The sequence below is a fragment of the Neopsephotus bourkii genome, unplaced genomic scaffold, assembly GCF_033783945.1.
Source record: "Neopsephotus bourkii isolate Nb327-2 ecotype Australia unplaced genomic scaffold, CSIRO-AGI_Nbou_v1 NB_1373, whole genome shotgun sequence".
Taxonomy (NCBI): Eukaryota; Metazoa; Chordata; class Aves; order Psittaciformes; family Psittacidae; genus Neopsephotus; species Neopsephotus bourkii.
This window is the reverse complement of record NW_026901852.1, coordinates 2845080-2870780: the sequence shown is the minus strand read 5'-3', so window position 1 is coordinate 2870780 and position 25701 is coordinate 2845080. Positions and strand designations below refer to the sequence as shown.

At 59.6% G+C, this 25701-nt stretch overlaps 4 protein-coding genes across 4 annotated transcripts in view; 2 read left to right on the top strand and 2 right to left on the bottom strand.

The window, feature by feature from the left end:
• The first annotated feature begins 1361 nt into the window (after window positions 1-1361).
• Window positions 1362-15337, top strand: PEX6 (peroxisomal biogenesis factor 6). The gene is made up of 17 exons (XM_061367098.1): window positions 1362-2249; window positions 2355-2515; window positions 3053-3136; window positions 4392-4494; window positions 4642-4778; window positions 4860-4971; window positions 6428-6636; window positions 7183-7375; window positions 7646-7722; window positions 7811-7943; window positions 10441-10646; window positions 10739-10800; window positions 11192-11300; window positions 12037-12153; window positions 12710-12787; window positions 14158-14297; window positions 15110-15337. The coding sequence occupies exons 1-17, from the start codon at window positions 1362-1364 to the stop codon at window positions 15244-15246; spliced, it is 2946 nt and encodes a 981-aa protein (XP_061223082.1). The 3' UTR covers window positions 15247-15337.
• Window positions 15338-16809: 1472 nt separating this feature from the next.
• GNMT (glycine N-methyltransferase) lies at window positions 16810-25697 on the bottom strand. The gene is made up of 7 exons (XM_061367144.1): window positions 25693-25697; window positions 18647-18866; window positions 18422-18549; window positions 17987-18100; window positions 17441-17583; window positions 17196-17317; window positions 16810-17113 (listed from the first exon to the last, which is right to left on the bottom strand). The coding sequence occupies exons 2-7, from the start codon at window positions 18850-18852 to the stop codon at window positions 16942-16944; spliced, it is 885 nt and encodes a 294-aa protein (XP_061223128.1). The 5' UTR covers window positions 18853-18866; window positions 25693-25697; the 3' UTR covers window positions 16810-16941.
• On the bottom strand, window positions 19257-25551 carry CNPY3 (canopy FGF signaling regulator 3). Its single transcript, XM_061367152.1, is given in 9 exon segments — window positions 19257-19734; window positions 19858-19975; window positions 20112-20234; window positions 21150-21246; window positions 21479-21602; window positions 24780-24821; window positions 25024-25335; window positions 25438-25500; window positions 25503-25551. Coding segments are annotated over 9 exon segments (1125 nt in total). The 5' UTR covers window positions 25537-25551; the 3' UTR covers window positions 19257-19522.
• APMAP (adipocyte plasma membrane associated protein) overlaps window positions 23809-25701 on the top strand; it is a 173464-nt gene continuing 171571 nt past the window's right edge. Inside the window, exon 1 of the mRNA XM_061367134.1 lies at window positions 23809-23814. The gene's annotated coding sequence lies outside the window, so the exon portion shown is untranslated. The remainder of the gene's footprint in view (window positions 23815-25701) is intronic.

The following is a 25701-nucleotide window of genomic DNA, read 5'->3' as shown; positions in this document are numbered from 1 at the left end:
TGATGGGACACCATCGGAAGCTGGAAGGTTAACTGAGTCCCAGAGGTAACCAGGAGCCTCGCTCCTTCCCCTCAGCCCAACAGACCCCTGTCTGCTGCCGAATGAACCTAGACCCCTGTCTGGATGCCGAATGAAAGAGTCCCATGGGGGTTTGTTTTCCATTCATCGCTTCTTGGATCACCAGCAGGCACTTGGTAAAGGAGCAGCCCCCACCCCAGAGCAAGCTGGGTTGCAGCAGAGGGCACAGGCATTGATCAGAGGCTCCAGCCTGCTCCTTGCCAAGGGTGTTGTTAAAGAAGATTCTTTGCCCTGGGTTTCACACAATAGGTTGCTAGAACAGTAATTTAATAACTGACGGGTACAGGAATACAGGTGGGTGTGGGTGCCTATGGGATGGGCCCCAGAACGCAGACATCCCTGGGGCTTTATACCCTTACTTATAGGTCTTTATACCTTACTGACCACCAGGCACTGCTCACATGCCTTGCACACATCTCATGGTTCCATAGGGAATTTTGGTCTGGGATCTGCTGGTCCATCACTGGGCTCTTTCAAGGCCTTGAGGTGGGCTGTAATTTCCTATCTCTGGTTGTTGCTCCTTGCTAAGGATGCATCTCTACCTTCCAATACGCATTAGCCTTGAGCTTTACAGAACCAAGTACAGAGCGTTGCAGCCTAAGGCTCCAGCAACTTCAGTTTCCCTTCAGTTTCTTACGCTCAGCGATTACACGAGCTAGGCAAACCGCAACCCCCGGCCAAAAGCCTTCAGTTAAATCAGTTCAGCTGCTGTTGGTGAGCAGTCAACAGCTCAGCACAGCACCGGCACCACCACACTCTTACGAACCCAGTACACGTGTCCAGCCCACAAAACCTCACCACGTTGGCACTGCTGAGGCCGACCAGTTCTGCGCTGGGTACCTGCTATTAACCCCCTTATTCCATGTGCTGCCGGCGCGGGGCTCGGGGAGGGCAGCAAAGGCCTCGCTCGCCTTTCTGGCTCCATCCCGACCCTGCACAGCCGCGGCACTCTCTGGGAGCCAAGAGGGGGTGCAGCCGGGAGTGCTGGCGCTCAGATACACCCCTGCTGCTGCGCTCACGGCGGGCACCGCTCCAGAGGGCACCGTGAAGGAGGTGCTGGTGGACGGCAGCGACTGCCCAAGGCTCCGCAGCGCTCCAGGGGCAATCCCCGGAGCAGGCTCACCCGGAGCGGGTCTCGCCGAGGCCCGGCCCTGCGGTGCCGCTGCTGCGGGGCAGGCGCTGCCCGTGGCGGGGCGGAGCCGTGCCGCTGCCGCTCGGCGCCTGCTCCGTGTCCCTGACCCCTCGGAGCCGCTCCTCCGCGCTGCGCTCCGCCCCGCGGCTCGATGGCGGTGGCGGTGCTGCGGCCGCTGGACGCGCCCCCGGCGGAGCTGGCTCCGGTGACCGCGCTGCTGCTGGCGCCGCCGGCGCTGTGCGCGGCGCTGCGCGGCCGGGGCGGGGGGCTGGTGCTGGCGGTGCGGCCGGCGGGGCGCTGCGGGGCGCAGCCCGTGCTGCTGAGCGCCGTGGCCGTGGAGGCGGGCGGGCGGCGCGGCGCCGAGCTGTGGCTGCGCGGGGCCGTGCTGCGGCGGCTGGGGCTGGCGGCGGGGCGCAGGGTGGCGGTGTGGCCGGTGCGGCGCCCGCCGGCGCTGGCCTGGGTGCTGCTGGGGGGCGCGGCGGCGGCGGGGCGGGCGGCGGGGGGAGCGGTGCTGGCGCGGCGGGGAGAGGCACTGCCGGGGCCGGGCCCGGGGCCGGGCCCGCTGGTGCTGGAGGCGCGGCCGGCGCTGCAGGGGTTGCTGGGCAACGCCACGCTCACCGCGCTCGCCCCGCCGCCGACGCCGTTGCCGCGGGAGCCCCCCGGCGCCCCCTGCCGGTGCCCCGCCGCGCCGCCCGTCGTGTCCCGCTTCGCCGCCGACGGGCCCGGTGGGGCTGCGGCGGTTGCGAGGGTGCGGGCGGCCCCCGGCGGCGCGGCGGGAGGCGGAGGCGGCGGCGGAGCGGAGGTGTGGGTGAGCCGGCGCGGGCTGCTGGCGCTCGGCCTCTTCCAAGGCGAGTGGGTGCGGGTGGGCGCCGAGGGCGCGGCCCGGGAGCACTTGGCGGCGCTGCTGGCCCGCCCGCCGCCGTGGGAGTACCCGCGGGCCGCCCGCCGCCGGCCGGGTGACGGAGCCGCGCTGATGGCCCCCGCGCTGGCCTTCAACATGGGCTGCGACCCCGCTGCCGCCGCGCAGCTCCGCCTCAGGGTGAGCCTCTGCCGGGGGGGATACACACGCACACACGCACACACGCACACACACACGACGTGCGGGGCCGCCGGGGTCTCACCGTGCGGCCTTTCCCCCCCGCAGAGGTACGAAAGGTGCAGCGGCACCGACGGGGCGGGCAGCCGGTCCGTGCTGGCAGTGCCGCCCTTCGCCAAGGAGCTGCACCTCCAGATCGTCTGCTCGCCCGCATACAGCGCGCGGGGAGGGTACGACCGCGTCCTCTACAAGCACTTCAGAACACCCCGGTGAGCTGCGGCGGGGCACCCGTGGCCTTTAGTGCCTGAAGGGGTGCAGGAAGGATGGAGAGGGGCTTTTGACAAGGGCCTGTAGGGACAGGACAAGGGGGAATGGCTTTAACCTGACAGAGGGGAGATTGAGATGAGACATTAGGAAGAAATTCTTCCCTGTGAGGGTGCTGAGACCCTGGCACAGGGTGCCCAGAGAAGCTGTGGCTGCCCCATCCCTGGCAGTGTTCAAGGCCAGGTTGGACACAGGGGCGTGGAGCAACCTGGTCTAGTGGAAGGTGTCCCTGCCCATGGCAGTGGGGTTGGAACTAAACGAGCTTTAAGGTCCCTTCCAACGCAAACCATGCTGTGAGTCTATGAAAGCTTGCTAATGTTTTAAAGTATTGCAGATAATTAAGTGGGTTTTAGCTCTGGTTACTCTACAAGCTCAGCTGCATAGTCAAGAACAGGTCAGAAAGTAAGAGGCTGTGCAGAGAAGTTCATGGTATATGGGATAAGGGCCTCTTTCACTGGTAAATATCCCTGGGTTTTTTGTAGGCTTGTCCAGGAGGGGGACATCCTGTGTGTTCCAACGTTTGGCTGTGCTGAGTTTCTAGAAGTAAATGCAGACAAATTCCTAAGGTAGGTGGCAACAAACTGTGGCTCTATGGCATGGGTACTGCAAGAGGAAAGGCACTGCTCTGTCACTGAGGCTCTTGAAACAAGACATTCTGATCTGTCCCTGGAGTTTAGAGTTTATCTGCCCTTCACTTTAGGGGGGAGAGGGGAAGGTTTTTATTGGATTATGGGGAGCTGCAGCCAAGAGGGAAGCCTCCATCAGCGCACTCAGATAGTCATGGAGGGAAGAAAGGGAAAGCAGAGAAACGGATGGGGGAAAAGGAACGAAGAGGGAGGGGTGGCCTTGGGACAGCCAGTGCCACTTCAAGAAAGCCAAGGGGAAGTTGGGCTTGTCAGCGTGTGACAAACATGACGTGTGAATGTCGGCCCTTACGTTTCATGTCAGGTTAACTTTCTGCCTGGCCATCGGTTCTGCCTGCCTTGGTTGGCTCAGGTGGCTTTGCAGCAGTCCTGTGCCAAACGAGTGTCAGAGGAGGGCTGCTTCCAGCAGGATTTGGGTGGTGGCAATGGGAATGCTATAGCTGAGGGGACTGCCACAGGCAGCTGAGAGGTGTGATGCAAAGAGCTGCCTAGAGGTGTTCCTGCAGGATACACCAGCAGCCACTCGGCTCCACTATGTGCATTGAAATATAGTAGTTCATAGCAGTGCTACAATGACTGTTTCCTAGACTCTTCCTTGAAGGGAGGCAGGACCATAGGAAGCACAAATCTGTTTGTGGAAGTTTCCATTCTCTATTAGCCATGTAGCAAGCCAGAAAAACCAGCAGAGCTTATGGGACCTAAAGAGCTTGGAACTATTGGTGTGCAAGTGGTGCTCCATTCAGAGGATGGAGAAAACCCTGGAGGAAAGCTCTGCGGATCCCTTGATCTGTCCAATGGGACAGCAGTGTGTCCGGGGCAGAATGCTTGTAAGGCTCTCGTGGTATTTGGGTGAGTTCCAGTCTGGAGCTGTTAGATTTTATACACTGCAGGTGAATGCCTGTGGAGTTGTAGTGAAGGAGAGAAAAGAGAATGTCCTGAGCTCTTAGATGCAATACAGACGTACTTGTAGGCTGAAGCCACAAGCAGGAGCTGTTGATGGTCTTGTTGCTGTCTGGCCAGGCAGCACAGCTGGGTCTGTAAAGGATCAGTGTGGGTCCTGGGAGAGGGCAAGGGTATCTTTGTTACCTGAGCCTTTCAGCTGTCTTGCTGACCAGTGTCTCGTTCCTGCCTTTGGCATCTAGAGCCTGCAATCTAGATGGCTTCATTTTTCTCTCAGGTGGCCAGAGCTTTACTTCAAAGTGAGGAAGATTTTAGGCATGGTGGAAGGCGAGCAGTCTGAGGGTTACCTGGTGGACACTCAGAACACTTCTCTCTATCTGGTAAGATGGCAGTGGAGAGCAGGGAGATCCGAGGCTGAGGTTGCACTATGGATGGAGGCGTGTGTCTCCTACCATTGGAAAAATGGCATTTTCAGGGCAGACTTTGTCACTTGATACCTGTCTTTGTGCTATCTTCCCTTCTCACAGGTGGGCTCCACAACCAGCGCTGTCCCATCTGCCCCTGCCTATGACAACCATGAGTTCTGGGGCAGTTTGTCTCCCGCCGGACTTTCTGATGTTGTGAAGCAGCTCTGTGATGCTCTTCGGCCTCACCTGGGCAATCGGTGAGTCAGAATTCCTTCTAGGAAAGCCTCAGGAGAGCTGGGACCCTGTTGGTCACCGGGAGAACTCCCTCTGTGTTACAGGGCAAGTGCACTGAGCGGGGCCAGCAGCGTTCTCCTCTCGGGGCCGAGCGGCAGTGGGAAGCTGATGGCTGTCAGAGCTGTGTGTAGCTGCCTCAACCTCCACCTCTTCAAGGTAATTTCTCCTCTGGTCAGTTAGTGAGTGGATTCACAACATACAAGGAATGAAGGAAATGTTCTGTAAGTTATGCCAACACTCCTGCTGCAGCCCCGACATGAGCCTCCCCAGAACCTGCTCCCACATGCACATAAAGCAGAGGGAGTTTGAGTGTGCTGAGCTTGGCAGCTTGCTCTGGAATGAATTAGGATTGATACTGACATTGTTCCCTTTAACTGCTTTTTTCTATCCAAGTAAAGCCAGAACAGTGGATCAAGGGGTAAGCTTCACCAGCTGCTGTGCAGCTCCTGTTCTGGGCACAATCCTCAGAGGTGCTGAGCTCTTCAGCAGATGTGCCGTAGCTCTTGGTATCTAGTACAAGCTCACAGAGCCTTCACAGTGCCTTCAGATACATGTATAGGACGTGTCTGGGAGCCCTGTGGCACATGGCCTCATGTTTTAGTGTGATAAGCAAGGCTGTGGCTCTGGTTTTGGCCTTGTGTGCTGCTTAGTATTGAAGCCAGAGATATTTGCTGTCAGTCTTACTGTCCTAGCCCAGCTTTTGCGCTCTCCCCTTTTCTCACTTACTGCAATGCTTACATTACCATTCCACCTTCCCTTCCCTTCCTCTGATCGTTCTGCCTGTTCTACCACCAGTAGTATTCCACATTGTAATGATGATCAGCACTTTTTCATCCTCCCGCTGCCCTTCTATACTTGCACACAGATACTGCTGCCATTTGCATCTGCTTGCTACAATCCTAACTCCTGTTTTCTTAGTAGGAATAGGAGTTCCTGTGCTCTGTGCCCCCATCCTTACCCTTTAGGCCAGCTCTTGAGGTGTTCTCCTTGCTCCAAGCTACCCTTTCTGAGGATAAGGCCTTGGAATCCCAGAGATGGTTTGTCTCTCCCTGCATTGGCCTTGCGGCACCAGGAGGCAGCACTGCCTGTTTCCAGCAGGGTTCAAGGCTCACCACTCACTTCTCCCTTTGGGATGATTTCACCAACTGTTTGCTTTGCAAACAGCCTCTGGGCCTCTAGCTTCCCCTCCCCTCCCTTCTACCTTCCTCTTGCACTTTGTGCTCGTGCAGCACTGGGTTGAACAGTGTCTCCCTTTCCGCTCTTTGCACTGTTTCTCCAAGGCACCTTGTTCCCCCTGTCTTGGCCTCTTCCATGGCTCTCCCATCCCTTCTAGCTTGGGTTGCTGATCAGTGACAGCCACTATATCACCTTCTTGGGTCCCTTGGCCTCACCTTTTTCAGACAAGACCATCCTGTTCCCCTCAGGGACAACAAACAGCCATTTTTCAATGCTAAAAAGTCCTCAGTGTGTCTACTTCGAATACATCTTGTGTCTCTGGGAAAAATCCCCTCGGATCTCCTTTCAGCTGCGAATTGCCCATGGAAGCGAACGTTGTCCTGCATCCCTGCTGCCCGTGTTGCAACCGCTGCAGCCCCTGTGTTGTGTCTCGCAGGTCGATTGTGTTAGCTTGTGCAGTGACACCAGTGGAGCCACAGAGGAGAAAGTTCAGCTGGCCTTCACCCAGGCCCAGCAGTATCAGCCGTGTGTGCTCCTGCTCAAAGACATCGAGGTGCTTGGCAGAGACAGGGACAGGCTAGGAGAGGACGCCAGGGTCATTGCCACGCTGAGGCAGCTGCTCCTGGACAGAGACCCAGCACTGAGGTACGGACCCTGCCTGTTTGCTGTGGGTATCTGAGGTGATTGTTTGCTCCTGCCATTCCTAGGGCAGCGGTCAGCACTGCAGCAAGGTAACTGATTGCTGATGTGCCCTGGTTTGGTTTTAATCTGGTGGAGTCTTGCCCAGGTTTGCTTTGTTTGCTTCAGAGGGCCCCTGTTCCAGGTCAGTGGCAGAGAGAATCGGGAAGCCCTGTTGGCTGAAGCTGGTTTCTGAGGTGTTGAATGAGGTCACGGGGACCTCAGAAGGAAGCTGGACCCTGGGGAATCTTGAGGCTGATGACAAGTACCAGGGTACAGGGAGGGAGACATCCAGTGAAGAAATGTCACTTGAAGGGTCTTGACTTGGAGATAGAGCTCACAGAGCAGTTCAAAGGCAAGCTGGGGGAGAGTGGCTGCAAGCCAGCTTGTCCAGTATGTATGCATGTCTTGGAGGAAAGGGTGGCCAGTGAAGAGGGACTCGTATGTGATGGCAATGTAAGAGGGAAGCTTCCACATAGCTGAGGCCGTGCACTGTCCCTCTTCTCTCGACAGCCACCCTGTCCTGGTGATCGGCACTACCTGCAAGCCCCAGGATGTTCCTGCAGATGTGCAGACTGCTTTCCTTCATGAGGTGAAAATCGAAGCCCCTTCAGAAGAGCAGAGGAGGTCCATGCTGAGCATGCTGACTGCCAGTCTGCCTCTGGGCAAAGAAGTGAGCCTGTCCAAGCTGGCCCGCAGGACTGCCGTGAGTGATACCGCAGCAGCATGTGGAAGTGGGCAGGCCAGGGGTGCTGGCCAACCTCCCCTACCTGACCATGGAGAAGGGGGGCAATTCCCACAGCCCCATCTGTTATCCACAGTGGGTAACGCTGGTCTGCAGACATCCACAAAAAGCTGGAGCCTTTAACCAGGGCACAGAAGCTCCTGCAAGGAATTTTTCCCCATACACCTTTTCTGGTGTAGCTGGAGCTGTGCTCAGGGACTGAATGGGTGCTGTTTGTTTCTGCATTCACAGGGCTTTGTGCTGGGAGATTTCTGTGCCTTGTTGTCCCACAGCAGCCGGGCTGCTTGTACCCGCATCCAGGCCTTGAGGTAGAGCAGGCAGGGGAGGGCAAGGGCTGCAGCCAGTCTGATAATGGCAGGGGCAGAGCCTGATGCTTTCCGTTCTCTTCGCTGACAGCTTTCCAGGTGGACTGAGTGAGGAAGTGGAGAGAGATTTCTGCACTGCTGGGTTCCCGGTGCTCGAGGAGGATTTCAGCGTTGCGCTGGACCAGCTGCATGATGCCCATTCACAGGCAGTGGGAGCCCCAAGGGTAGGATGCTGGGCAGAGGAACGGGGGTTGGTTCTCTAGAGCTGTATTGTCATAGAATCCCAGACTGGTTTGGGTTGGAAGGGACCTTAAAGCTCATCCAGTTCCAACCCCACTGCCACAGGCAGGGACACCTTCCACTGGACCAGGTTGCTCCAAGCCCCTGTGTCCAACCTGGCCTTGAACACTGCCAGGGATGGGGCAGCCACAGCTTCTCTGGGCACCCTGTGCCAGGGCCTCAGCACCCTCACAGGGAAGAATTTCTCCCTAATGTCTCATCTCAATCTCCCTTCTGTCAGGCTAAAGCCATTGCTCAAGGTACCTTTCACAGACCTCAGCAGATGATGGGGCTGTGTTCTGGCACATTACTTCCTGCAGTGTCCTTCCATATGTTCCCCGAGCCTTGAGTGAGGAACAGTTCCACCCTGGGCTTTCCCCCAGTGGTGCTGTTCACCTTCTTGGCTTTGAATTTGGGCAGTGGTTTCTAATTGGAGACCACTGGATTGGCTAGTGCCATAGGGGTGCAGCCTCACTCAGGTCTCTCCAGCCACCCGGCACAATGGATCAGAGAGCCTGGAACACAAGCAGGTGAGGAAGCTCCCCACATGTGTGAGAAGCCTTATCCTTAATCCCTTGGCTTTGGCCACTGCTTGATCTGGTGTGAGCTTTTCTGACAGTTTGAAGAGCCCCAGGGTTCTTAGGGAAAGGGACATGGAGTGTCAGAGAAAAGCAGCTTCTGGGGAGGAGCATGATGGGCCTCTGGCAGCTCAGCACCCAGGGGAGCAGCTCTTGGGGAGGCTGGTTTTGCTGGGTAACGTGGTGTTGGGATCAAGCAAAATGATCAGAACTTTCCCATGCCCTTGAGTGCGAATGGCAGCACAGGGCAGGAAATGCTGGCCTTGGAGGAGTTATTCTGGTGCCTTCCCCACTTGCAGTGCTGCAAGGTGCCACCTTGCTGGTGTCATCATCCAGGCGCTGCCCTGGGACTTCATTCATTCACCCCATTGCTGAGAGACTGAAACAAGCTCTGCTTTGAGGTGTGTTTGCAAAGTTTGCTGTAAGGCCAACAGTAACCCCAAGCACGCTGGGCAGTGAGCTCTGTGTGCGCACATGAGCTCATTCTGTTTGCATGTTACAGTCCTTTATCTGTTTCTGTGGTTCAGGAAGGCTCTTAGCAGACCTGGATGCTCTCAGCATACGTAACTCTTGATTCCCTGCTTGCATTCTCTGGTTAGTCACACATCTGTTTGCAGGCACAGCTTGAGCCTCCTGGAGAGAACCAGTTTCAAACCTCCAGTTGCTGGCAGTGGCTGCAGCATGGCCTAGGCTTATGATGTTCCCTGAAAATGAGCCTGCTGCAGTTTTCCAGCTCTTTCAGGCTTTTCCTAGCAAGGCAGGAGTGCAGGGGTGAAGGCAGCTCTCCCATTCACCAGCAGTGAGGAATGAGGGCCTGGGACCTTTTGCTTTCAACCCGTTTTTTCACTGGGAATCCTTATCTTGCCTGACCTGATTTTCCTGGTGGACTTGCTGGACAGCTGGAGACACAGCATCACACAGAGGTGGCATCACCTCCAGCAGGGAAGGAACGGGAGCCCCATTGGCTCAGGGGGGGAAAGAATTTTCCTCCAGCCTATTTTTAAGCTCCCCATTTGTGCTGGCGCCTGTTCCCCACCGAGCCAGCAGCTGGGGCTTTGCTTTCTCTGCACATTCCCAGGAGAGCTGCTGTGACTCTCATGGGATCTGTCGTGTCAGACTGGGGCATTCCTGCTATTCCTACAGCCTGGAGCAGAGCAGCAGCATCCTCTGAGGCAGTTGTGCTCAGCACAAGTGGCTGGACTCCCCCCTCTCAAGGTGGCGTTCTCAGTGATCTCCTGCATGTTTGCAGTTGACCCCATCCTATCTATTTCTTGCAAGCATCCGTGGACTTTGTGCTTGCATCCCTCCCTTTCAAAAGCAGATGGTTTTCTGTACAGCATCCTCCAGGGTGTCTGTCTCTCACATCCTCCTTCACATGATATTGGTCCTGCTAGCCCAGGCTTTGCCACTCTGGTGTGAAGCCCTTGCACAGTCTCCCTGCCCTTGGGGACAAAGTGCCCTGAACACAAGTAGCTCATAATCAATAGGTCTGGGTTTCATTTTTCCCCTTCTTCCTATTTTTACCTTCCCCCATGTGTCCCAAGGCCTCCCTGCAGCAGGGCTCTCCCCACAAGGCTGCAGGCAGCCCTGGTGGATGCTTTCCCCAGGGTGTTTTTGCTGACAGGCACTAGGAGGTACAACAGAGGCTTGGGGATGAGGCAGCACGCAGTGAGCACAGCTCACCTGGGACATGGGCAGGTTGTTTTCCCCATCCCATAGCTCAGGAGAGGGGAAATGTGGGTGCTGATAGCACAAGAGGGAGTGCAGGGGGATGATGGCACAAGAAGCTGATGGCTGGTACCCTGCTGGAGCAGGGGCTCCCCAGGCACACTGACAGGAGATCCCCCCCTTCCTCTCTTGGCAGATCCCCTCCGTGTCCTGGCAGGATGTTGGCGGGCTCCAGGAGGTGAAGAAGGAGATTCTGGACACTATCCAGTTACCCCTGGAGCACCCGGAGCTGCTGTCACTGGGGCTGTGCCGCTCTGGGCTGCTGCTCTACGGGCCTCCAGGGACTGGGAAAACCTTGTTGGCAAAAGCTGTGGCAACCACGTGCACCATGACGTTCCTTAGGTGAAGAGTGGGGCATCACACAGCGGGACTGGCTTTCTCCTGGCAGAGGATAGGCATCCTCTAACTGGCTCCCTCTTCTCCCTGCCCCACAGTGTGAAAGGGCCAGAGCTCATCAACATGTACGTTGGGCAGAGCGAGGAGAACGTGCGTAACGGTGAGGAGATGCATCCTGCTCCTGCGTGCGGGAGGATGGGGCTTCCCTGGGGTGCTGGGGAGCAGGAGGTAGTGCTTAAACCAACCCCTCAGCAATGGTGCTAACCCCACAGTCTTCTACAGCCTGTTCCCTGCCTTGCTGCAGCTTTCCTGCTCGCTCTGCTCCTGTTGCTCTTGTCCCTGGTGTTCCTGATGGGATGGCAGCCCCTCAGAGACAGCTGAGCCGCAGAGCCCATCATGCTGGGTGCTGCCAGTCCCTGCTCCCACTGAACCCTCCAGGCAGTAGCAGCTGGTTTCCACCCACAGCTCTTCCCTGCTGGGGGTGTAGCAGGTTCTGTTGCCATTGACTGCTCCTCCAGGACTTTCTCACCTTCCGTGCTGTCTTCTCCCAGTGTTTGCCAGAGCCAGGGCAGCTGCTCCCTGCATCATCTTCTTCGATGAGCTGGACTCCCTGGCCCCCAGTCGTGGGAGGAGTGGAGATTCGGGGGGTGTCATGGACAGGTGAGTGAGTGAGCACCGTGCATCCTTGGCAGAGTGTGTACCTGCCTCAGCTGGAGGGATACATGGGGCTGCCCTGCAAGGCAGAGTCCATCCCAAGTGTCTTTCTCCACTTTTCCCCTTCCCTGCTCCCTTCCAGCCCCTCTTCATGGCCTGTCTGCTCTCTCTGGACAGTTAGTACTGCTGTTTGCATTGCTGGACATTCCCAATTGCCCAAGCTTGTTGTGCAAACACATGGTCAGACAAAGTCTCCAGCTGCTTCTGTGGCTGCCAACTGCTCCCTTTGGCCTCTCCAAGGACATCTGCACCCTGTTGTGCTCTCCTGTTTGCTGCTGTTTCCCTGCAGTGGGAAACCTTTCAGCTGCCCCTCTAGAAGCAAAGCATGTACGGTGTGGACATAGCTACCCAGAAATGGGGTTATTTCTCCCAGGCCTCTTCTGCTGAGCCATTAGTCCCCATGCAGTCCTCCTCTCCATCCCTCTGCAAGGGGCTGGGAATGGTGCCTGTTGGTCACTTCAGGTGATCCCAGGACCTGGTAGAGATATCCCTGTTCCAGGAGATGTGTGCAGCACTCAAGTACTGTCCTGCCAGACCAGCTTAAGCCCTGTGTCTGCAGAGCTGGGCCTGCTGTTCACTGCCCTGAGGACTGTTTGGCAGCATCACTGCCCTGCTAGGGTGTCCCTAGGGTGACAGCGGGTGACTTACCAAAGTTGTGTGCATCCCCTCTTGCTCCCTGCAGAGTTGTCTCGCAGCTCCTGGCTGAGCTTGATGGCCTTCATTCCACCAGAGAGGTGTTTGTCATCGGAGCTACCAACAGGCCTGACCTCCTGGATGCAGCTCTGCTCCGGCCGGGCAGGTACAGTGCATCCCATCCTGCCTCCAGGTAGTTCCCTGGAGCTTCTCAGGCAGCAGTGAGCTGGACTGTGTCCCCACCACGTTCCCTCCACACAGACTGTTCCTAAAGCTCCCTGAGCCTGGCCTGGTGGGGGATACGAAGCCACCAAGAGGAGGCCAGTGCCCATGGCTGTAGCAGCAGCACAAGATACCTCTGCTTGTCACCCCCCACCGCTCTGCTCATTGCCTCAGCAGCACAGCAGGGACCTGCTGTAGCATCAAACTGGTGGGAGCAATTGGTCCCCCCCCAGCCTGTCCTCGTGCCTGTGGCTTGCCACAGCAGGACAGGGCTTTGTATGTGCTGTTGCTGGACCTCATGTGGTTCCTGTCAGCCCATCTCTCCAGCTGCCTTGGTCCAGCCTTGCCCTCCATCACACCAACTGCTCCCCCCCTCCCAAGCTTTGTATCATCCATGAACCTGAGAGCAAAAGGAGCTGTCTCAGGGCCACCTTCAGCTCCTGGTGCCCAGGGGCAGGTTGGTCTCGGCCTGTCCTCAGCTGTCTCCTCTCTGCTCTCAGGTTTGACAAACTGGTCTATGTGGGCATCAATGAGGACCGGGAGTCGCAGCTGCAGGTGCTGAGCGCCGTCACCAGGAAGTGAGTAACCCCGGGCTCTTGCAGCAGCCTCCTGCCACCCTGCTTTTAGGGTTCATGTGTGGTGTGCTCCAGCTTGGCTTCGTGTCCGAGCCCTGGGGAGCCCCTGAGGCACTGGCCAGCGGGTAGGGGAAGAGGATGGGGCAGGTTCCTAAGCACAGCCGGGGCTGGGTTTCCTATCAGATGTCTGACGTGGCTGTCAGTGGAGGGGTTGGCAGGGTTCTCCAGTCACTGTGCACATATCATAGAATCATAGAATCACAGAACCAGCTGGGTTGGAAAAGCCCTTCAAGCTCATCCAGTCCAACCATTCCCCAGCACTGCCAAGGCCACCACTAACCCATGGCACTGAGGGCCTCATCTACACGGTTTATGAACACTTCCAGGGATGGTGACTCCAGCACTGCCCTGGGCAGCCTGTTCCAATGCCTGACTGCCCTTTGGGGAAGGAATTGTTCCCAGTATCCAGCCTAAACCTCCCCTGGTGCAGCTGGAGGCTGTTTCCTCTTGTCCCATCCCTTGTTCCTTGGGAGCAGAGCCCAGCTCCCTCCTGGCTCCATCCTGCTTTCAGGCAGTTCTCCTTGAGGAGCTCAGCCAGATCCCAACAGTGTGATGATACTGCAGCGCAGCAGCATGGCAGGAAGCTCCCATTTGCTTCCTGCAAGAGCCGCCCTATCACATCTCCCACTGTTTGCAGGTCTAGGAGTGAAGGCCACACTCCATTTATCTCACTGCCTTTCCTCCTGCGATGCCGGGGGGTCTCCAGCCTGTGCTCTGTGTGCCTTTCCCAACACCGGTGGTGTGGGGTCCCCGAGCAGCAATAGCTGTGGTCACTGCTGCTTTTGAGGGTGAGCTCGCAGGAGACGAGCTTGGGCCAGCTGTGAGCATCCCTTCACACCAGTGTGGTGGCTGTGCCCTGCAGCAGCACTGTGCTGGTGCTGAAGGAGGCTGACTGTCTGCAGCGTGGCCCCGATAGGATGCTGTGGTGTTGCAGTGGCTCGTACAGTCTCTCATTAACCACGTTCATGTCCAGCCCTTGCTGTAGGCTGTTCCCAGGCATGTGGAGCACTCAGTGTCTCCTGAGTGAAAACCCACAGTTGCCTTTGATCCTGCATAGCAGGACACAGGACCTTGCTGCAGGGGTGTTCCGTCGGGAAGGGACTGCATTCAGAAAACAAACACAACCCCCATTTGATTTGTTTGGAGCACGCAGAGGCTGCGGGACATGGGGCCCAGTCCTGCTGGCTGCTGTATCATAGAATGGTTTGGGTTGGGAAGGACCTCAGGATCATCCAGTTCCAACCCCCTGTGTGTCTTCCCTGGTCTGGTGTTTGTTCTGTGGCTCTTCCAGCTGCAGTTCTCTCCTGTGGCAGGTTTCAGCTGGATCCCTCTGTGAATCTCAGCACGGTCCTAGAGGGATGCCCAGCTCAGCTGACGGGAGCAGACATCTACGCCCTGTGCTCAGATGCCATGATGTGCGCTGTCAAACGCAAGGTGGAATGGATCGAGGAAGGTGGGAGCCCGGCCCCTGCCTGTCCCACATGGGGTCAAGGGGAGAGTTACCCCTGCTGGCAACTGGGCTGTGCATCGATGACTTTGGGACCATGTCTGAATGCTTGGCTCTGGGTTACTGCAGCAGTTTAGTCACAGAACTACAGACTCATTTGGAGTAGACCTTAAAGCTCATCCAGTTCCAACCCCTGCCACAGGCAGGGACACCTTCCACTAGAGCAGGTTGCTCCAAGCCCCTGTGTCCAGCCTGGCCTTGAACACTGCCAGGGATGGGGCAGCCACAGCTTCTCTGGGCACCCTGTGCCAGGGCCTCAGCACCCTCACAGGGAAGAATTTCTCCCTAATGTCTCATCTCAATCTCCCCTCTGTCAGGTTAAAGCCATTCCCCCTTGTCCTGTCCCTACAGGCCCTTGTCAAAACCCCCTCTCTTGCTTTCTTGTTGGCCCCTGGAGCTGCTCTAAGGTCTCCCCTTAAGGAGCTTTCTCTTCTCCAGGCTGAACCAGCCCAGCTCTCTCAGCCTGGCTCCAGAGCAGAGCTGTTCCAGCCCTCAGAGCATCTCCATGACCCCCTCTGGACTCGCTCCAACAGCTCCATGTCCCTCTTGTGTTGTTGCCCCAGAGCTGGATGCAGACCTGCAGGGGGGTCTCACCAGAGCAGAGCAGAGGGGGTACTTTCTGCAGATGGATCATTACCCCCAGTGCTTGGCCTCGGGGGGAGGTTTTCCTCCCACTCTGGTGGCTGGAGAGGGGGCTGCTGGATCTTGCTGTCTACCCCCATGCTTGTCTCAGCCTGTTCCTGTCCTCTCTCCCGCAGGGCTGGATACTGAGAGCTCTGCTCTGATCCTGACCATGGATGACTTCCTGCAGGCTGCTGCGAGGTTGCAGCCGTCGGTCTCTGAGCAGGAGCTGCTCAGGTACAGACTCATCCAGCAGAAGTTTGCTGCCTGCTGATGCTCAGCAGAGCTGGGACTGGAGCGATGGGCACAGCGTGTGAAGGGGTGCAAGGGAACGGGCACAGGCACCTGCCTGCCTTTCTCTGGTGGATCCTGGGCCCCTTCTTTGGAGCTGGATTGGAAACAGGGGCTGTGCAGCTTCCTGAGGCTGGTGGAAGCCCGGCTGGCTCTGCAGCGGTCCCTTGCCTCTCAGAGCACTGGGGCCATTCCCCCCCGGGGTGGAAGCTCAGTCTCATGGGTATGGGCACTACAGGAGTGTCTCACGGGTGACAGAGCATTGGTGAGGATGCAAAGCCCAAACTGTGCCTGGTTTGGCAGCAGGACTGAAGGGAGCTGCGTGTTGGGGTGTCAGCCCCAGTCAGGGGTGCTGCCTGGAGGGCAGCAGGGCACTGCTAGGGCAGCTGGCCTGGCCTCAGTATGGGCTCCCCAATAAATACAGTGGTTTGGCACTGGATATTCATTGCCTGGCCTCAGGCCTTAAGTCTTTGCTTGCTTATGGTGCCTATGGGCCCGGGAAGGTCCCTGTGAGCCCCTGGGCCCATTGGGTGCTGTTGAGGAGCCACTGTCCTGCTGGTCAAGGGGAGCACAGCTGCAAACCCCAGCCCCTGGGATGCCTGGAGCCCATGGCAGGTGGGGAGAGGCTGAGGAAGTGGGTTTAATAATCCAGGAGCTGAGCATCCTCTTGGGTAGCTCAGCTCTTCCTGGAGGGGCTGGGTGAGAGCAGACATGGAGGCGAATGGAAGCAAGTGAAATTCCTGCTGGGTATTAGGGAAAACATCATTGGAGAGGGAGGGCTTTGGCCTTGGAAATACGCACCCCTTGGCTGGAGCTGCACTGGGTTGTGCTGGGAGCCAGACCCCCTTTGCAGCCCTGTCCTCCCTCCCGCATGTGCCACATCACTGTTTGTGTGCAGCCACGCTGGCCAGCAGCTGCCCCTGCAGCATCCCTACAGCTGCTGGTGGGCCTTGGGGGCAGCTCTGCCTTCAGCCTGGGGTTGTTACAGCAAGGTTTTAGCACTGCTGCATGCACCGAGGCTGCTGCAGCTCTCCAGGCCCACCTCCCCGCCCCGCAGGACTGGTTCTCCAGCCGTTCCGTGCAGCAGGACCCAGCTCCCTGCCGCTCCGGCACCCGAGCGTGTTGGGGCAGAGCTGGCCCTGACCACAACGCGCTGTTAGACCTGGCCACCACCTCTTCCCCAGGGCGGGCAGGCGGGAGCTGCAGCCACAGCAAAAGCAGGCTGGGGTGTGCAGAGCCTCCTCTCCCTGGGGGGGGGGGGTGAGAGTGTCAAGGGAATGGGTCAGAGCCTGGTTTTGGGAGTGCAAATGGGGAAAACCAGTTGCACCCATGAATGTGCTCAGTGGAGATGTGCAACCGCTCACCCAGGAGCGCCAAACCCCACACCACAGGCATCACTGGCCCCTGCAGCTGGGGCTTGGGCTGAAGCTGTGCCTGCACCCACCTCGTGCTGCCCCAGGCTGGCTGCTTCTTCCCCTGGGGGTCATGATGAAGCTGTAGCCATCCCCTCACCCCATCCCTTGACCACACAGACCACAGGCTCCAGTCGCTGTCACGAGTGTTCTTAATGAAGGGGAAGGGGCTCCCTGGTGGCTCTCGGCGGTGTCCCCAGCCCCGTGCTCGTCCCCAGAGCTGCTGGCAGCCCTCATCCCACCACGGTCCCATCTCGGTGGCCCCCTCAGGCCGTCTTCTTCACGACGTGGATGAAGTAGCAGGGGACGTGGGCCTGCCCCGGCGTGTAGGGCTGGAAGTCGCCCAGGACGCTGTGCTGGCACTTGCCCTGGAAGGCACCTTTCAGCAGGGCTGTGAAGGCCTCCAGCCGGTGCGGGTAGTACGAGAGCCGGAACTTGCTGCGGGGAGGCAGTGCTGATGAGGTGTGGGGCCAGCAGGACACGGTGCCAGCCAGCCCATGCCACGAGCAACCCCTCTCACCTCAGCTCTGGGGATGCCCCCACTTCAGTGGGGGGGACCTGCACCGTGTAGTCCAGGGTCACCATGTGAGCCTTGTTGTTCACCAGCAGCACCGAGGTGGTGATGTCCTTAGTTAAGTCGCTCTGGGGAGCGCAGGAGGACGGCTGTGTGATGGCTCCCTGGGCACAGCCCTTCTCCTTGGCCTTGCCTCAGCGCTGGGGTTGGGTGAAGGGGAGAGGGACGGGCCAGGTCCATCAGGCACTCACCTTGTAGTAGATGTTCTTGCCCGGTGGCGCGCAGCCTGTGGCCAGGATGTGGTCGTAGTTGCGGTGGTCAATGACCAGGACACCCCCAGGCCGCACCATGCTGGCGATGTTCCGCAGGGCCAGCTTGTGGTCGCTCTGGTCCCCTGGAGAGGAAACCGTGGCATCCCCACGCACTGCTTGCACCCCATGGCAGAGCCTATGGGGCTTCATCTTGCCCCCCTCTCCCCCTTTCCAGTCTCAGCTTGGAGCAGGCACAGCCCCACCTGTGGTATGAGCTCAGGCACGTTCTCAGCCTCACTGCCACAGAGCATATGGGGAACCCATCACCCCGCTCGTGGCACGAGTCCGGGTGTGCCTCCAGCCGTGACAAGAGATGCACACAGATAGGACCCAATGGCCCCACTTGTGCCGTGGACTGAGGCATGTTCTCAGCCATGACACAGCAGCTCCACTGTGCGCAACCCCCTGCCCCACTCACGGCATGAGTTAGGGCACACTCTCAGGTGTGCACAGGTCCATACCCCCCCTTCCCTCCCCCAAACTCACCTTTGAAGTCAGGCAGGTGAGCAAAGGAGTTCCCCAAGCAGATGACTGCATCAAACCCATCCCCGGGCTTCTCCAGGTCCTTCTCCAGTGTCAGCCAGTTGGCCTCCTCAATGACTGTAGCACAGGGGAGCAGCTGATGGGGACAGGGGCACCCCCCCCACCTGACAGCCTCCCCTGCACCCCAGCATCACCCACCCCTTCCTTGGGCCCTGTGGGTACTGGACCTGGCCGGGGGCCAGCGGGCAGGTGAGGGCCATGGCCTGTGCTTGCTGAGCAGGCGGCACCGGCAGGGCCCTGCCCGTCCCTGCAGTGAGGCCACTGGGGCAGCAGCACCGGGGAAGCGGGGAGGGAGCCGCGGGAAGGGCTCCGGGCGCCCAGCGCTGGGGTGGGTGTTGGTGTCCGCACTCCCCTCCCGGCCCCCCCCGGCCCCCGCACCCCATCGGTCGAAAGGCTCCTCCTTGCGCCGCTCCCAGCGCTCCTTCAGCGCGTACTTGAGCATCTTGTCGCTGGCGTCGACGCTGGTCACCTGGAAGCCCTCCTCCAGCAGCATGATGGAGTCCACCCTGGGAACACGGCTGTCAGCGGGAGCGGGGGGTACCGGAGGGGCCCGCGGGAGCGGGGACTTGTTCGGCGGGCGAGCGGGCGGGCTCGGAGCCTCACCCGGTGCCGCAGGCCACGTCGAGGACGGAGCGGCAGCGGTGCTGCCGGAGCAGCGCCAGGAGCCAGCTGCGGTACTCGGCCGTGCGGCCCCGCGTGTCCCCGATGTACAGCTGCCACACGCGGGCCGCCCGCCCGTCCGCGTACTGGTCCGGCAGCCCCTCCGCCGCAACCCCCAGCGACCGCGTCCGGTACACGCTATCCACCATCCCGCCGACACCGAACCGGCCCGGCCCGCCTGTGCCGCGCCCCCCGCCGCCGCCACGCCTCCAGCCACGCCCCCTTTGCACAACCAATCCCGGCCGGCTCCGCCCTCCGTAGCCCTCCAATCGGCCCTGCGTCCTGATACACACCCCCACACCGCCCCGCCTCCAACACAAGCCTGAACCAATCCCCACCGTCCCCGCCCCCCTGCGGACCCGCCAATCGCAGCTCTCTCCCGCCACGCCTATCAACCCATTGGCTGGGCAATGGAGGCTGGGCCTGGCCAAGGGGGCGGGCTTAGGGCCTGTTTTCCCGCTGAGCCCGGCTCGGTCCCCCCGGTGGAGCCGGGCGGGCGGCAGCAGCGGGGCCGCGCCTGTCCGGACACCGCCGGGGAAGCAGCGGCGGCGGCTCCGGGGAGCAAAAAAATGTCTTTATTTACAGTACCGGCGGGGTGGGGGCAGCGCGGGCAGGGCGCGGAGCCGGCCCCGGGGCAGCACTCGCGGCCTCCCGCAGCTGGAGGCCCAGGAGGCAGGCAGCGGGGCTGGGTCGGCGGCTTCTCACCGGCCGACATCCGGCATCGCTCACGCCGTGGCTCAAGTCCCTTCTCATTCGGTGAGGCCGCGGAGCAGGCAGCCCCGGCGGCTGGGGCTGCAGCACTGGGCTGTGGCTGCATCCCTACAGCTCATCGGCTGGGCTGTGGGTGAGCGGAGCCTCCTCCTGCACCCCGTTCTCCTCCAGGGCCTCCCCTGTGGGTGGGAGGCCATCGGCTCCCTCGCTCTCATCCTTCCGGCCCTTCTTCTTCTTCTTCCCACTCTTTTTCTTGCTCTGCCTCTCCCCAGTGCTTGCCAAGTCGCCCTTCTTGCCAGTCCACTTCTCAGCCAGGCAGCCTGGGAAGAAGAGGAGCAGAGGAGGGCCGCTGAGGGAGTAGCGGGGATCCCCGTGCCCTAGCGGGGTTCCCCTGCCCTCCCCCTAGCAGCCCTGTGCTGCCCAGGGCACCAGGCAGGACTTACTTGTGTCCTTCCCTTTCAACACGTGGTTGGCACAAAGAAACTGGGAAAGGTCCTCTGCCTGGTGGTGCCTGTACCAGTCCTCAATCACGTCTTCATACTCCTCCACCAGCACATCGCACTGCACAGAGAAGAGCCTGGCTCCAGCCATGCGCCACCACGGCAGGACCAGGGCAGCAGGTCCTGGTGGCACCCCCATTCCCAGACCCTCAAGGCCAACCGTGGCTGCTGAGGGTCAATCCCACTGAGCCCGGTACCTGCTTTTTGAGGTCAGCCACCTCAGCGGAGGTCTCGTTCCACAGCTCGTAGGGGATGTCCATCACCACCTTGACGCCCTTGTGCACCAGGTTGTGCAGGGTCTCGAAGGTCTCTGACATGCCCTGGAGGAGCAGCAGTGCTTGGTCGAACCTCGCTCCTCCCATCACTCCCTTCCGAGTAAAAGTGATGGAAACCACAGTGCCCCTTAACAGCTCTGTACTCCTTACACTAACAATTACTCTCACACCAAGACTCCTTCCCCTGCTCCCAAACCTCTTCAGCTACCACCACTCTCGCTGTTAGATCAGCCTTTCTAACCAGCCTAGTACCAACAGCACTACTTGTGCACTTGGAGTCAGAAAGCATCGCCTTCCACCGAGGATGACAATTCATCATGCATTTCAAAATCCCACTTAGCTTCAAAATAGACCAACAGTACTCCTTATTATTCCTCCTCATTGCACTGTTTGCAACATGATCCATTCTCCAATGTGCAACAGGAGACACAGCATCAGAACCATACACGACAATGTCTTTTTCCTTGTAGCTGTAATTAAAATCGACCGCTGCTAACAACCTATTTCTACTAATCGTGGGCTGAGTCAGAATCACATCATTCCTCTCATGGGCAGATGGCAGGGCTGTGCAGAAGCTAACACAACAGCCCTTCAGGCCATGCTTTACAACCCAATTGAAGATATTGTCCTTATCCTTATCATGGCACTACCTGCCTCGACCAGAAACACCCGAGCAATACAGCAACCCTGCTCATCCACAGAAACCCCAACACTTCCCTGCCAACCTGCCAAAATCAGCGTCCTTGGCCATCAGCGTTGCCAGGAGGGAGTCCCCATCTGCAAACCCAGTCCCAAAACCAACAGGAAGACACAGGCTGGGCAAGACAACCCCTGGCTCCCCCTGTGCAGCACCCGCACCTCACCTGGGGGGAGCACAGCACCGCATGCTGGGCACTGCTAGGGGATGGCCAGGAGCCCCACTGCAGCACCCGGCAGGCAAGGGGACATTTGGGGACTCACCTTTGCGAACCTGTTGCTGCCGCTGCGCTCCTTGTGCAGGTTGTAATCCAAGAGCCGCTTGCAGATGTTCTCCGTCACCTCAATTAACCGGATGTCCCTGCATGGAGAGGAGGGAGGGCTCGGGCTCAGCACAGCCCCCCCGACCCAAGCATGGCACAGGGTGAGCCTCAGCCTTCCCCCATCAGTGTGATGGGGAGCTCTGCCAGCAGAAGGAGCTCCCCATAGCCTGGCACAGTTCAGCTTCCTCAGCCCCTCCACAGGCTGCCCAAGCCCTTGCTCTGCCTTCTGCAGCAGTGACTGCAAGAGAACCCCGTCCTGCTCTCACTTACGACTGTGTGTACTTGACGGCAGAGCCCTTCCCGTCCAGGAAGCCGTACTTGGTGTCAATCACCTCCTTGGTCTTGCCCGTCTCCTCGAAAGCAGATTTCAGCTCCACTGCCACGTACTTGCACACTGTGGGAAGGAAAGCAGGGGTTAGGAGGGGTGTGGAGCGTGACACAGCAGCAGAAACAAGCACGGGGGTCAGGCACACTGAAGCCACTATGAGCAAAAAGAAGCCTCAGCCACTGGAATAACTAACTGGGAATGGCCCAACCAATTCCACTGGAGCTCCACTGAAGCAGGAGCACCCGAATGGTGCAAGCTATGGCACAGCTGGGAAGGCAGCGCCCATTCTGCCTGCAGGTTGCCAAACAGCTCCACTGCTCAGCCACCAAAGCCTTTGCACCACAAGCTGCTCCCTTCCTCCTGGAAGAGGATGGAGTCTTCTGGCAACACAAGCCTCATCTCCTCCTCAGGACACCAGGGCATCCTATCCCCATAACAGTTCTCCCAGCAGCTTGGGGTCATAAGGGCAGTGTTGGGGACCAAACAGCAGGACAAGATGGTGGCTATAGACTGTGTCACCACACAAAGGGCTGTCTTAGAATCCCAGCCTGGTTTCGGTTGGAAGGGACCTTAAAGCTCATCCAGTTCCAACCCCTGCCACAGGCAGGGACCCCTTCCACTAGACCAGGTTGCTCCAAGCCCCTGTGTCCATCCTGGCCTTGAACACTGCCAGGGATGGGGCAGCCACAGCTTCTCTGGGCACCCTGTGCCAGGGCCTCAGCACCCTCACAGGGAAGAATTTCTTCCTAATGTCTCATCTCAGTCTCCCCTCTGTCAGGTTAAAGCCATTCCCCCTTGTCCTGTCCCTACAGGCCCTTGTCAAAAGTCCCTCTCCAGATTTCTTGTAGCCCCTTTAGGCACTGGAGCTGCTCTAAGGTCTCCCCTTGAGGAGCCTTCTCTTCTCCAGGCTGACCCAGCCCAGCTCTCTCAGCCTGGCTCCAGAGCAGAGCTGCTCCAGCACTTGCAGCATCTCCATGGCCTCCTCTGGACTCACTCCAACAGCTCCACATCCCCCTTGTATTGTTGCCCCCAGAGATGGACACAGGACTGCAGGGGGGGTGAGGTCCATCCACACTGCCTGGGGCACTGCCTGCATCTGAGACCACAGCGCCAACAGCTTTATAACATAGAGCAGGTTTTCTTTTACACAACATTAAAAAGAACAAAAGTTTTATTTCTTCTGTACCAGAGTCTAACAGAGACATAGAAACAGAAACCAGAAGGGAAATATCCTGGTGATTTACAAGTGGAAATGTGGAGGGATGGAAGCCAGGCATGCTTTGGTTCTTCGTTCCCCAGAGCTGGGCTCCCAGGAGGATGGAGAGAGCTTTGTCCTATGCTGTGGACTCCTGTTTGCCAAGTGCTGCCTCTTCTTCCAGCCCTGCTTTGGGAGAAGGCCGGAGTCCCAGCAGGAACAGTCACCAGCAACCAGCTGCCAGTTCTCCCAGGCAGTGATGTGAATAGAGAAGGAAGGAATATAATGAGGTAGCTTCTCCAGGCTGCCACTACATAATGGATACCCTGTGTGCACCTCTTGCACTTCCCTTTCTCTGCAGGCACTAGGGGCTGGAGGTGACTGCAGCCATTTCTGGGGTGGGACGAGTGCTCCTTCATGCAGCCCCCCTGGCCTCGAGGTCACCCCTCTCCACATCACACCATGTGTGCCAGGAGCACTCGCTGCTGGGTCCGGTTATCCAGGTGCTGCTGCAGCCATCACTCTGTGCTGACAGGCTCCAGTTTGGGCAGGAAGAGGAGCAGCGCGCTCGGTGCTCACTGTGGTGCTTCTCTGAGGTTATGCTGGTGCCACCACACAGCTCCCACATCCCTGTCCCCAGAGCTGCTTCCCTGGCAGGGAAAGCTTTGCAAAGAGCTCCAGAGGTTCATATCTTCCTTTTCTCTTTGCTGCCAAGCTCCGCATGTCCCTACACAGCAAAGACAGAGTAAACCACGGCAGACAACGAAGGTCCGCCATGACCTGCCCCGGTTTGCCTGTGAAGCCGTTGACTGTCCAGGGAGGAAGCACCACCGAGTCCGAGCGATGAGTGGAAGAGATCACCAGCCCCGTTACACGCCGCCCTGCGGGCACTGCCTACCGGGAACACCCTCTCACCGGCGGATGGGCAGCAGACACCCGCCGGCAGTGACACGCCGCGGGGGCACCGGTGGCCACGCAGCAGCCCCATGGCTCACCCGTCTCCCCCATCGGCGGGGCCGGGCAGAGGGGCAGCCCGCAGCCTCCGCACAGAGAACCCCGCCGGCCCGAGCACCGCGCCGGTGCCATGCGGCCTGCCCCGGCCCCGCTTACCCTCGCACTTGCTGGGCAGCCGCACCCAGTCCGAGTCGTCGCCTCCCGCCACCGCCACCATCAGCAGCAGCGCTGCGGCCGCCGCCGCCGCCGCCATGGCTCCACTTCCGGGACCGCGCTTCCGGGCGCACTGCGCCCACCCCTCAAGGTAACCATAGCAACCGCACGGCGCCGGCCAATCGCAGCGCTGCGCGTGGTCGGACCGGCCAATCCCGTCCCGCCATTACGGGCGCCAAGCCGAGCGCGCAGAGAGCTGGGCCCTCCCGGCCGCCGTAGACGCGCCCCCGGATTGCGGCGTTGGGCCCCACGTGGCTGGCGGCGGCGGCGCTACGGCCCCCGCCACCCGCACCACCACGGGAGCCCCCTTCTCTTCCCCAGCCCCATGGTTCCCCCCCAGAACACGGGGTCCCTCCCTCCCCCGATTGGGGGTGCTCCAAAGGCCAACCCAGCACTCACCTCTCAGCTCTGGGCAAGGAGAACGGAGGTGAAGAGGGCACTGGAGAGCGCGACCTTCAGCAGCACCACCCGCACGGCCACAAGCAGGGCTGTTGAGGCGTGGCGCAGCGGCACTGCAATGGAAGGGGCAGGGTGATGCCTCGTACAGGCACCCTGCTGCCACCCACCATCCCCTCCAGTGCTGCAACGGGGCCAGTGTCCCCAAGACTTCAGGCCCAGCAATGTCCCCAGGGCCTGTCATGGGCTTTTGCCACCCTCACACCTCCCTAAGACACCTTGTGACACCCTCACACTCTCCCTCTGACCCATTTTATCCCTCCTCCACACCAAGACAGAGCTTCATCCCCTCTTCCCCAGTCCTACCCCACTGCAGGGACCCACCCTAACCACCCAATGGTCCCAGCTGGGTCCCTGCCAACAGCCCGACAGGGCTCCCTCTGTGACAACAGACTTTCCCACCATTACATGGACTGGAGACTCACCAGCCACCTTGCTGGGACACAGCTCTGCCACCTCCTCATTGCCTGTGGGATGAGAGAGCAGCTGGGGAGGCAACAGGTGTGAGGCAGGGCCCACCGCAAACCCCTTCCTGTGCCTCTCCGCTGGGGCAGCAACGTTGGCTTGTGGGGCCTCACACCTGCTCCTGGATCCCCCATCCTCAGAGGGAACCATGGTGCTGGGCAGCAGCACCAAGGCAGGCAGACGGGGTATCAAGGGGGGCCATACCCGTGATGGGGATGGGGCTGGAGCTCTGGGCTGGGGAGGTCGTGGTGGGTCCCACATGGCAGGCAAGATCCCCCTCAGCTGGGAGGTCATCGGGGAGGAGGGAGACGGTGCAGATAGTTCCACCGTCCTCCTGGGAGGCCCCGTAGGAAAACGACTGCAGGATGCTGCCATTCCCACCGGAGATCCAGACAGCATGGCCGGAGCCAGGGGCCAGCTCACTCACCACGCAGACCACCAGCCGCCGGTGCTGCCCAGCCACCTCCATGCTCAGCGGTGGGGCCAGGGTGGGAAGTGGCCCAGCAGCCCTGCCAGCTGTAGGGACAGGGGTTAGGGGGGCACCGTGTCCCCCGCACATCCCACCCACCACACTTGTCCTTCACTCCCTGCCTGGCTGTCCCTCCCGGGGGTACTCACAGGGCAGCAGCAGGAGCAGAGCAGCAGCCAGCAGCACCCAGGGCACCTCCATGGCAGCCGCAGCGGCTGCCGAGGGCTCAGCCCCCAACCGCCGCCCATCACCTGGCATCGCGGCGGGGCGGACCCCGGGGCTGCGGGGACTGGCTGCTGTCCCCCGCCTCCCCTGCAATGGCACCGCCTGCCTCCCCTCCAGCAGCAGTGGTACAATGGTAGCGCCCGCCCCCCCCCCGCTTCGGTGGTACGGTCCATCCGCACCCCGGCCGC

Excerpts from the sequence above, each read along its gene's own strand:
- GNMT (XM_061367144.1), bottom strand. The coding sequence starts at position 18,852 with ATGGTGGATAGCGTGTACCGGACGCGGTCGCTGGGGGTTGCGGCGGAG. Across the intron at positions 18,550-18,646 it reads GACGTGGCCTGCGGCACCGG|GGTGGACTCCATCATGCTGC; the intron begins GTGAGGCTCCGA and ends CCGTGTTCCCAG. Across the intron at positions 17,584-17,986 it reads TCACCTGCCTGACTTCAAAG|GGGACCAGAGCGACCACAAG; the intron begins GTGAGTTTGGGG and ends TTTCCTCTCCAG.
- PEX6 (XM_061367098.1), top strand. The coding sequence starts at position 1,362 with ATGGCGGTGGCGGTGCTGCGGCCGCTGGACGCGCCCCCGGCGGAGCTG. Across the intron at positions 2,516-3,052 it reads AAGCACTTCAGAACACCCCG|GCTTGTCCAGGAGGGGGACA; the intron begins GTGAGCTGCGGC and ends GGTTTTTTGTAG. Across the intron at positions 12,788-14,157 it reads CTGAGCGCCGTCACCAGGAA|GTTTCAGCTGGATCCCTCTG; the intron begins GTGAGTAACCCC and ends CTCCTGTGGCAG.